Genomic DNA, 12,301 nt, shown 5'->3' with positions numbered 1-12,301 from the left:
AAAAAAGTGCTCATTTCAGAGTTAGATCAGACTTGGGAGGTTCAGGGTTGCTTTCACTCGCTACACCATTTCACCGGGAACTGAGGTGGGAACGCTGCCAACAGACCAAACTGGAATGTGATTCCGCTCTAATAAGAAAAAAACCCGGTGGAAAAACTTGATAACATCTCCTGAACTAAGCAAAAGTTAATAGTGAGCAGTATGGCAAGTTTCTTGTTTCAAACTACCAGCACTCAAGGAATCTGTTGCCTTTTAGCCCAGAACACAGTTACACTATCGGCCACACCCTCTGAACGTCAGCCCATCTGGGACAGTTAAAAAACTGATGAGGTAAAAAGGAAAAGACTTATCTAGGACAAACAGAAGGAAGGATGAAAACACAAACTGAGACACGCTGAAAGTGGTGCGTCTGTAGATGAGAGAGGAGAGCAGGAGCAGGGTGGGAATTGGGAGCCATTATCAAGTCAGCTGAAATATGACCTGATAAAGGGTATTAACAGCAAGGAGGACATGGCAGGTTTGTTAAATAAACTGTTTAACAGCAAACAAACAGTTAACACCTTCATACCATGCCTTCTGGCACTGTTGACAGAAGCAGAGCTACACTATTAATGCAGGCAAATGGAAAGTTAAGAACATCTAGGCACACACTACGAAGAAGAATATACCTTCCAATTAAGACTTATTCAGGAAAAAAGATTTAGGGAAAAGGTTTCACTTAGAATAGATAATAATCCTACTATTAAAAGTCATCCTCAGTTCAAAATGAAGGTGCATGAAGACCAGTGAAAAGACAGAATTATACTCCCTTTGAATCGCCCTCTCTTTTTCCTAAGCCTTTAAACTCCTCCGTTCTTCCTCAATTTTTATCTTTTCAAATGCTGATAAGCACTGCTCTCTGAAAGTGAAAGAGAAACTAAAGTTTCCGATGTACAGTCACCTTACAAACTGCTGTCTGTAATACGCTGCTTTCTTAGCCTATGCTAAAATTGCAGTCGAGATGTTTCTGTTGCAATCGGTCACTTTTTTTTTTTTTATATCTTGCAAAAAAATTCTGTTTGCTTCTGTCCCCAGCAGCTTCCAATTACAGTCACCTACTCCAGGTGCAAAACTCCTTTTCAAAAGTAATTAATAACACTGATGTGGGTTCAGAAAGAGTAACAACATAACATGCACTAGGTTCAAACTTCGGATGCACTTTTACATTGTCTGTACTACCTGGACAGCATTAGGCACTCCTATAAGAATTTAAAAAAAAATCTGAAGCTCACCCAAACCTATTAGAACAATTCAATACAAAGTCTGGAAAACAAGGAGGCAGTATGCAGTGAAATACAATCCTCTCAAGATCACACTATGTTTCTGAAAGAAGAAGGGCATTTATACCTTAAAAATTACACCAAGCCTATGATGCTCACTTCGACAGTTCAATCATTTTAACGTAGGGATTAAAACTCACTACAGAAATGGCTGTGCTAGTGAAGGACATTACTTACTGTTACCAATTTTTCCCAGACTCTGCCAAGGTCACTGTCTGGCTATTTGTCCTGGTACTCCTTAACTCAAGCAAATCATATTAATTCACAGACTAAATTCAATACAACCATTCAAGTAATCTAGATGGGAATTCAGAACAATAGGTGCATGGACAAAATAATGGAGTTCTTAGGTCTCCCTTTAACAGGACAGTAAACAGGACTGACAGTTTTCAGTCAGCCAGGGCATGAGCCATGACAGCCTCTAAAATTCTGCAGCTGACATCTCCGCTCCACCGAAGTAATTAACTAATTATAGTCCAGGTAACCCTCTGGAGACAGCTGGCCTCAGACTCCAAAGAAGTGGAGCAATAGGAAAAGACCACAGGGAGTAATTTAGGTAAATAATTATATTGATAAATAAAAACCTCTCTACGGTCAAACCTTGTGAACAACTTGGCCCTTATCTCTCGCATAGTTTAGTGGTGTTCAGCATAGGTACACTAAAAACTCCCTACTTTACATTCTTCCATTTGGAGAAACCTGATCAACTCAGCCTAAAAAAAAATAAGAGAACTCTCTTGCCAAATCCCAATCCAAGCATTTCTTTCCCCACTTTAAAAAATGTCACTTCAAACTATAGATTTTTCCTGATACATTTTGGTTAGGAAGATTAGGCTGCAAGTCTTATGATCTATATTAACTGTCAATGACTTGTATAACCAAGTTTGAAATCAACAGTAAGAGGGGTTTTGGAAATTGCATCTTTGTTCTCTAGCATAAAGTTAGGATCACTTTGTTACCTGTACCACCTTGATACATTTATCCATTAGTTTTCAAGTTCTGACTCAGATTGCTGATTACTACTTCCCTACACAAAGCAGCCCAAGTTTCATGTAACAATAGACAGCACTATTACATGAAGTAGTACAAAAAAGGAAAAAAAAAGAAAAGAAAAAAATCCTCATAGCAAGCTAACCAGCATGTTGCACAGCTTTCAGTACAAGCCCAGCCTCACCCTGCAAAGACCACACGATGTTACACAAATGCAACATGATAACAATTTACAAAATAGGTTGCAAAGGAACCTTCTGCTGCTGCAAAGAAAAACTTGCTACGTGAAGATTCACCTCTGCACAATCTTTACATTCAAAACTCTTTCTACACAAGAAGCAAACCACGTAAGCTTTCCACAAATTTTTATAGTAATGACTACTGTCCTCACACAGAAGAGAGGATCAAATCCCAGAGATGAGACACAGAACATAAGATAATCCTGCTAATTAGCAATCAATTCTTTTTCAAACGCAGAGCCCTTGCCTAAAGCGTAATTCAGTTTACTGTGACAAATAAGCCTTTTAATATAAATGTACCACATAATAGCAAATGCATTTCCTTTCCAATCCATCCACACACCCAGGAAGGTTTCTGAACCTAACAATTTTGAGTTTTTACTCTGCCGACAATAAAAAGTCTAAACCAGTGAAGACCTGGTCGAGAACTTAATGCAGGAGTAAAATTAGTCCATGCTGGACGTTTACAGAGTATACCACATCTGTTTAAGGAGTTGACTGGGTTTTGTTGCACACACAGACATTCATTTTTTCTCAATCGATTTCTGCAAATGTTTATATATGTTTTAATATATGTTTACATACACTTTGTTTATAGTTTTATTCTTACAGAAACTATGTAAATACATAGTATAGCACAAGCACATACTGTATACATTTTATATACCTATACGTATATAAAATACATGTATTATGTATACACTTAAAATATTGTATGGGCAAATAAGTTTTAGGTATTATGATTTACCCTGCAAACGGAATAAAAAGATAGAAAAACAAAAAAGAGAAGTCGAAAAATTTCATTTCAAGATTTAAGAGCCACTAAATTTCCTATCTTTTGGCATACAAAAGCTTTAAGTAGAGGAGCAAAGGAGCGTGCTCGAAATGAACAGAAGACAACCTGAACAGTGCTTATAGTATTCAGCAGACTACAGACTTCACTAAAAAAAAACCCACAAAAGCATCACTAAAATACAGCACACAGATCTTTTCCAAAACAAACCAATGTCTGCAATCCTAACCCCTCTCATCTCCACATATCTTGAAATTTAACCATTTTCCACATACTCACTTTTAGAATGACATACATGCTCCAAACATCTCGCCACACAGAAGTAGCATCCTGAACTTCAGACTAAAAACTCACAATGCAGTGAGAGCGCAGTTTTATGTAATCCTACTAAACACTTCATGCTGCATCAATTAATTTTGTTTGGCATCTGACCAGGAGTTGCAGTATGGGGTCAGACACACACACAAACAACACTGGCACATTGAACTCCTGTGGAGATCACACAGCCTGTCTGCTGCACAAAATCCGAGAACAAACTTTTATCAAAACAGCACCAGGAGTGTGTGTTTGACTCCCTTTCTAAGTGATTTATACACCTCATGTCCTCCTTATGACAGCACTCAGTAACACACAGAATTATACAGTTACATAATTGACAGAAAGTTTACTTTTTAAAAAGGTCTTTGTCCAGCATAACACCATCTGAAGTAGTCTGAAGAGTCAGCCTTAGCATATCCATGCACTCTTTCAGTCGAGGATCAGATGTACGTAATCCTGTAGATTTGAGTGCCTATTACAATGAAACAAGAATTACTAAGTGAAAAGATATGCTATTACAATCAAGTTATCTACTGTTCAGCATTTATCATTTTAAGAGATCTGCCACTACATCATCAACAGAGACACTGTGACACTTTACTGATTCATTAGTAATTTCTGTTGGCCATTTTGGCTGCATTTTATGTCAAAGCATTGATGTTATTTGAAAGCCAGCAGTCAAACTGGATACATTTTACACAAGCACAAGTACTACTGAGCCATGCCATAGGCACAGCTGCCTTCAAGCATACTCTTTTGCACATCAAAGAAGTGAGTAATAACATTAAGACACTCATTCTCTTACTTAACTATAGAAACAGCACTGGGGGGAAAGCAACAAGTTACATTTCTTCCCACAGCTAAACACGTACAACAGAAATTCTTTGCTTTGCATTCTTGCATTTAGAATGTTAAAATAACTTTGCAGTAGTTAGCTTTCATACAGCACTTTGGAACAGTAAACTTACAGTTATGAATTTATGAACTGGTATTTTTTCTTGTCCTTCTGCAATAGTATAGAAAAGTAGATCTTCTAAGCTGGGAAGGAGACCTTGTTTTATTTTACTGGAAAAGAGGAGAAAAAAAACATAATTATTTTAGTGCCTATTTTTATTTAGACACATTTTTGCATTATTCTCTGAGAAACACATTTGCACTGCTACCACTAATTTCAAAGAACATTAAAGTAGAGAAAAAATGGTAATATTACAAGCAGCTTACATAGATTTTACAGTAGCAAACATTCTTAACTCTAACTCAGTCATATTTTTACTGTCACACATTTTGCCGCTAGGATTATATTTAGATTTTTTTGGGAGTAGATTAATCACATATCCCTTTTTGAAGTTACCAAGGATAGGTATGTTACATGCAGAAGATAAATTATTTATAAGATTCCAGGATGTACATGCCTCATAATGAAGTTGTAGAGCGTACTGACCCAACTGTTCTACAGGCAAGAGAAGGAGATGATAAATGTGCAACATCTTCTTCAAAACAGTCCTGTTTTCAGGACTCCACAGAGGAGTCCTAAAGTCCTTATCCTTCTAGAAGCTTATGTAAGCCCCATCAGTCACCATGAAACAAGCAAAGCCATCAGCAGCATAATAGAGCACCTGAAGCAGAAGGAGTGACTCTCATCACACCTACTTAGCTAAGTAAACCCAGGGTAGATGCACCTTTAATGGTCACTGCGCTATCAGTGTAAACACACCGGATCCCAGGCCTTGCCCATTTCACTCCGAGATGTGCCTCCCCTATGCCTGCAGCTTTTCCTTACCTGCGTCTCCATTTCATGTGAAATCTGAAGGAAACCTACGAAACTAAGCACTCAGATTCCTTCTAAGACAAAAAGCCAGAGTACTGACAGCTTTCCCTCAAAGCCTTCGGAAGTTTACAGATTTAACCTAAAGAAAGTATAAAAATGTTCCTTGATATTCCAAAGCACTCCGCAGCAAGCAGAAGCCCAAGTCTTCACACTTCCAGACTGGGAGGGGCAGTGACAGCAAAGGGATTCTAATCCTTTGGTGCCCTGAAGGGCCTGGGTTTGTTTCCAGACAAAAAAAAGCCAACGTTCCGATGTCTGACCAACAAAAATACATAAAACCAAAAGGGAAAAAAGATGTAGATAGTAACTAAAATGCGGAGTATGCAGTCTTACATTATTTAAGCCATCAATTTTAGAGGTCTATCTTATAATCCATTAATACTGGCAATACTTTGTTACTAAACAGTAATAGACAAACTTTAGCCTGAAACCTGAATGCTCAGCAGCATGTTATGTATTTTCATATATTTATGCATGTGTTTACAAAAAGCAGGTCCAAATTCTGCTCACTGACGTTTTCAAGAGATTAGTAATTCTTTGAATAACAGAATTCAGGGTTGCAATTGCAAAAATAAAATGCTACAGCTAAGCACAGACCCTAGATAGGCCAGTGCAATCTTACTGACTGACGTTTAATCCTCTCCTCTCCCAATACTTACACAAGTCAGATTTATGATTATTTTTAATAAAAATCTGATTATATCCAAATACCCTTATAAATTTAAGACAACCTCTAGATTGCCCTTGCCTCTCTCCTCTCCTCGTAGCTAGCTGTGAAAACCAGTAGTAAAAAAATCACCTCTCATTTTCCAATTTAAAACACTGTACTTACATACTAAGAACAGAAGACAGCTTTGTAAGCCAACAGAACTTTCCTTGTCTTACAGTCTAGATTTTTTTTTTTAACTTAAATTATGCTGGCTCACTAATGCACAGACAGGCTGGCGTTTCAACCAAGACAAACGCCTGCAACTACCTCACACAAATTACTGAAAAGCCCTTTTCCTAAAGAAAATTCAGGTCTTCCAGGCAGCATATTTCACTTTCAACCCTTTGGGGACAGTATGTCCAGTCAAACCAACAGAACCAGAGCTACCAACACAACAACTAAAGCTTCACCCTGTGTCTGCATCCTAATTCTGCAGGGAACTAATTCTAAAAGTTATGCTAAGTTACATCACCTACACCCCTACATGTTCATCATCTACACAAAGCATTCAACTGAGCTCCCCAAAATGTCGAGATAATCATGTTTTAAGGAATGGCTATGCTACACGAGCCATTGCTGGACTGATGAAGGTCTGGCAGAGGAAACTTTCCTATTTCACTTAGGCAAAATCAGCCAGCAAGCACACTTAGAAATGTAAACTGATAACTTTTTAAATTACACATATCTGAGCAATCACTCAGAATTTTACAGCTGTTCTAAGTATGGAATTTCCATCTGGAAAGGTGCAGGAAAGTACTTCAGCCATTTAACCAAGATTTTACTTCCCTCTTCATAAGATTTTAATCTATTAAAGAGACGTGCACCTTTCACAGCAGAAAATCTCTCAACGTGGTTTTCATACCTTTCACATCTGCTGTTGTTCAATATTGGGTCGCTCAGCCTAATTAAACAATGGAGCTGCACAGACGACCAAAGCAAAGAGGATGACATTCAATATATTTACAGAAAATTGCTCCTTGTCAAGTAGTCCATCTTTTGGTAAAGTTTATCAGCTAAAGAGGGGTGAAAAAGCTTGCTCTGCAGTTTATCAGATCAGTGATGTCAGTAACTAATGTTTGCTTAACCTTAAAGATGTGTTTTGGCACTGTGAACACACTTAGCAAGATAATTCTGTTCCACACATGTAAAAAGCTGTTTTTCAGGTCAGGGAACTTGCCATTTTCACAGTCAAATTAAGTGGAAATTCCAGCTTACCTCATTTCATGAATAATGACTTGTGATACTTACTTACCTTCTTTAAAAAAATAAATAACCACCAGGACATTAAACAACTAGACTTCTTTGGTATTATACTAATCTGTGGACCACAATACTGGCGGACTGTTTTTTAAATCCAAAGAAAAACCAACATAGGAATTCCAAGCACAAGGACTTTGCAGTCCTTCTGTCAGCTCTTTCTTTTGCATCAGTACAATGGCTACACCAGATTCTGGGGAGGACTTCATTTTAACAAATGCTGAATTTCTAGGATAGAAACAAGATTAAATTTCAAATAATGCAGAAGATTTTAAGTCCATACTTCAGGACAGAACTGCCAAAATGCAGAAGAGGATTTACAGAACAACAAATGACAGAAAGATATGATATTGCTAGTAATAGTTTCAGGCATTATTAATAAATCTGACACCAGTCATAAAAATGAGGTCATGATTACTGTCACAAACGATGGTCCTTCAGGGACCATTTCAGATCCTCATCAATGACACCGACAGTGGGATCAAACGAAGCCTCAACACGTCTGCCGATGACACGAAGCTGAGTGGTGCAGGTGACAAGCCTGAGGGATGGGCCACAATCCAGAGGGACCAGGACAAACTCAAGAAGCTTCTCCAGGTGTGAACCTCATGAAGCTCAGCAAGGTAAAGTGCAGGGTTCTACACCTGGGCCATAGGAACTCCTGGAATCAGCAATGCCTGGGGGAAGAACAGATCAAGAGCAGCCCTGCTGAGGACTTGTGGGTGCAGGTGGAGGAGTGGCTGGACATGATCCAGGCATGGGCACAGGGAGCCGAACACATCCTGGGCTGCATCCAGAGCAGTGTGGGCAGCAGGTCAAGGGAGGGGATTTCCCCTTTACTCCACCCTGGTGAGACCCCACACAGGGTCCTACATTCAGCTCTGGGGCCCTCAGCATAGGAATGACATCGGCCCGTTGGAAGCCACCAAGATGGACAGAGGGCTGAGCACCTCCCCCCAAAGAGGTAAGGCCCAAGGAACTAGGGTTGCTTAGTCTGAAGAAGAGGAGGGTCCTGGGAGACCTCACTGCAGCCTTTCAGTACCCAGAGTGAGTCTGTAAGAAAGATGGGGACAGGCTTTTTAGCAGGGTCTGTTGCAACAGCACGAGGCATAATGGTTTTCCACTAAAAGAGGCTAGCTTTATATTAGATATAATGAAGAAAATTTGTGGTAAGGGTGGTGAAACGCTGGAACAGGCTGTCCAGAGAGGTGGTAAACGCCCCATCCCTGGAAACATTCTAGGTCAGATTGCATGAGGCTCTCAGCAGCCTGATCTGGTTGAAGATGTCCCTGCTCATTGCAGAGGGCTTTGGACTAAGTGACCTTTAAATGGTCTCTTCCAATCCAAACGATTCTGGGATTCTGTGAAAGCTGTAGGTCACAGTCAGTAGCCACTCTATCTAAGACAGGCATCTTGAAGAAGTTGTCACCATACTACAGACGTTCTGTATCTTGATTGTATGTCCAACACTTGTCAGGTCACTAAGTAGCTACTTTCTGTCCACTCCCATAGCGAGACACTGGACCCAGAACAGAGGTGGATGGCTATTTACCCAAGAATACAAAGATTCAAGAGCAAGCTACGTATTTATAAACTTAGACCAAAGACAGACATGTTTAGTAGCTAACAAAGTACTTATGGTAAAACAAAAAACACTAGCTTCAAAACCTTGGCCTCTACAGAAGTTATGAAAGGTCTAATAAAGGTACACTTCTAACTGCTTCTGGCATCTCTGAGTATTGTATGCACACTTCACCAGAAGTATCACCAAAATTAAACACTGTCTAATTACTAGTTATTCCTCTATAATCTGGCCTGCAAAAGCAAATTTATTTTTTAAAGTATCTCCAGAATTCATCTCTGCCCTTAAAAAAGGGCGCTACCACTCCCTTGTCATTTAAAAAAAAAAAAAAAAAACAAAAACAAACACTTCCTTTAACTGTTTTGTGATATTCTATATATTAGTGTCCTGCACTACTGCAATTTAGCTGTAAAAAGTGAGCAATTTAGCTTTCAAAAGTTAGGATCACTCACATTTTGCTCCTCCCTCTCACCTTAATCAAGGCTTTTTTAATTTAGAAATAGCTTCTACTAAGGTAAGTTGTTTCATCCCTTTACTGTCCAGCACGAGATGCAAGATGAACTCTTGTATTGAAAGTAAAAGCAAGTGAAGAACAGTTACACTGAAAGCAGGAGCAAAGGGAATTAATTAATATACATGTCTATAACCAAGGAGTGTATTGGGCTAATGTGTTTTAATAACTCAGGCATGAGCATAGATATTACTGTGTTTTAATCCACAAGCTCCTAATAATTAAATTTACCGGTCTGTGACCACTCTCAGTTTAAGCTCAATTATTTTTCCTGTCCAAAATACATTAAGTTTCAGTTGGATACACAGTGTGAAGGCTGGATAGCAGGGATAAGGAGGTGGTGGAAGATGTTAAGGAAAAAATGCACCAGGGGACCTGGTTATGCAATGGGATACTAGTTATTTCATCAGCCACAGACCTCATAATTCATTCTCACTATGAGGAATTAAACTGCTCTAAATTTCTGTACAGTCTTTGCACAGAACATTTTAGGCTTTTACTTGCAACTCCTACTCTGTATGCAAAGACTGTTATGAAAACAAATGAACAGGAAAACCTTACTGCTGTCTTTTGACATCATGGGTTATTTCAGTATCCCAGAACCATGACCTTAAAAGCAAACAGAAAAAAAAAATAGCCTCCCAATACTAACAAACAAACAAACAAACAAACAAACTACTATTGCCAGTTGGGTCCACAAACCATTTGCCAAACACTACTCAAATGTTAAGACGCTACGGATGGCAAAATGCTGGAATCAGGAGAATTTAGACTGCACTGACTTAGCCCAGTTGTCACTGCAGTTCTGGCACCTGTCTTTTGAAGAATCTCACTTTTCTTCTCAATCCTGTACTCTGTCTTAATATAGCAATGATTTCCACAGGGAATGTACCATTTACAAATGCTTGAAGGAAGATTTTCATAGTTCTGCTTCAAGAAAAGTAAGAATGAAAGTATCCAGGAGGCTGAATAATGTGCCACCAGGAATTCCTGCACAACCTGAAAATGAAAAGAAAGTTTCTACCTTTTCTGTGTCGGTAACTATATGCTAAATGTTTTATAGAATTTCTCCCTGTTCATTTTGCAGTAAGACTCAAAGAACAAACATTTGACTTTCAAATACATCCTTTTGTCAATAGCCAAGTATTATTAAAAGCATTTAACTCATTTGTGATCACACAGCTTTACCACACATGGTAGAAATTAAAGGATTTCCCTAATGGATGCTAGCTGTAGGAAGCTAGTAACAGCTCAGTTTAAGAAAATGTTACCTCTTCAATAAATCACCTTTGCAATATCCTCAACAACCCATCACAGCTGACATGCTGGTTTTCTCCAAAGTTTTTAATGTCTGTATTTCTTCTTGAAAACAGAAGTGCAGTCTTTATAAACCACACCTATTCGAGCCAAAGAAGAATATTTTTTTTGTTCCAAAACATTATATGAGCTAATTCAAAGAAGAGACTTCAGATTTGTTGAACAATAGCATAAATTTAAAAATAATACCCGTATGCTTGTGTGTTATATTGTGTAGTTACATAACCTGACGTACATGCATATTTTAAGGCATCTGACAGCAGAAGTAACTGGTGATGCCTTTAAAGCAGGCTATACCCCACTGAACCAGGCTGAGCAGAGAAGAACAAGGCCACAGCCTCTCTCCCCACCTGCCATATCGAAATTCATGCTAAAAAAAAAAAAAAAAAAAAAAATCCCACAAACCACAACTCAAAAGCAGAACTACTAACAAGCTATGGGCTGAAGCCTTCCCTGACCGGCCTTGTGGAATCCTTTCCACACTTCCTCTTACCATCAGACTAACAGAGACTTTGCTCAGTGTCAAAACAAGGTACTCCTTTCTCAGCCCTGTTTCTTCTGTCATTTGCTCTTTTCATCTAGGTAATAAGCATAGCAAAGCCTGGTAAAGCAGCTTGGGTTTAATTTTAATTATGCCACCCCATAATCAGCACACAGTGTGCCTACAGGAATGCCACAGGGCATATTTCAAACACACACAAAGGAGAAGTCTTCATGGGGCTTGTAGCTGTCAAGCTTCTTGTAAAAGGTTATCTGAGATTCTAAACGTACCCAAGTTCAAACAGCCAATACACAGACTGTCAGACAGGGGGTGGTAGGAAATGAACACTCAAGACTTGCATAATGCTGAGGACTAACGGAGAAGAATGCTCTGCCAATCCATTGACCTCAGCATTTTACTCTACCCCTGGCATCCACTACCAGTCATTACCAAGGACAAAAATTGGAGCTGATACACCTGTCTTCGATTTTTTTTTCTTTTTTTGAGGAGTATTTCAGGTTCTGAGTGGAGGAATACTAACTTCTTTAAAATATACAGCCCTATCATTCTACTGCCTGCACGTACCTTTGTCACTAAGGAACAAATAAGGACCTCTTGGCACAGGCACACATCCTGCAGCACCTATAAACATCTATACTCACCACACACTGATGGCAGTATCTGGCCCTGGCTGCACTAGATCACAGAATTGTTAGGGCTGCAAGGGACCTCCGGAGACCACCCAGCCCAACGCCCCGCCAAGGCTGGGTCACCCTAGGGCACGTTACACAGGAACACATCCAGGTGGACAGAGACGCAGAGAAGACAGTGCTGCAAAACTTCCAAGGCAGCACTACGCACCGTGCACGCTGCCTTTAATATTTAATGCGAGATGACACAGCTTTCGCTTCTCTTGAGAAATATTTTTAGCCAAGTGCAAGCGCTACCAAAGCCACC

The 12,301-nt window shown here is 39.3% G+C and overlaps 1 protein-coding gene across 2 annotated transcripts in view; it reads right to left on the bottom strand.

Annotated features, from left to right (window-relative positions):
• GLS (glutaminase) overlaps window positions 1-12,301 on the bottom strand; it is a 61,429-nt gene that overhangs the window by 48,421 nt on the left and 707 nt on the right. For both annotated transcript variants that reach the window (XM_066189596.1, XM_066189595.1), the window contains exons 2-3: window positions 4,628-4,724; window positions 4,010-4,131 (exon numbers count right to left, since the gene is read on the bottom strand). In XM_066189596.1, the coding sequence (XP_066045693.1) occupies window positions 4,010-4,131; window positions 4,628-4,724 (219 nt within the window). The remainder of the gene's footprint in view (window positions 1-4,009; window positions 4,132-4,627; window positions 4,725-12,301) is intronic.

Source organism: Chamaea fasciata, unplaced genomic scaffold (assembly GCF_029207755.1).
Source record: "Chamaea fasciata isolate MVZ Bird 193981 ecotype frontalis unplaced genomic scaffold, bChaFas1.0.hap1 SCAF_8, whole genome shotgun sequence".
Classification (NCBI taxonomy): Eukaryota; Metazoa; Chordata; class Aves; order Passeriformes; family Sylviidae; genus Chamaea; species Chamaea fasciata.
This window is presented reverse-complemented; position numbering and strand designations above follow the sequence as displayed.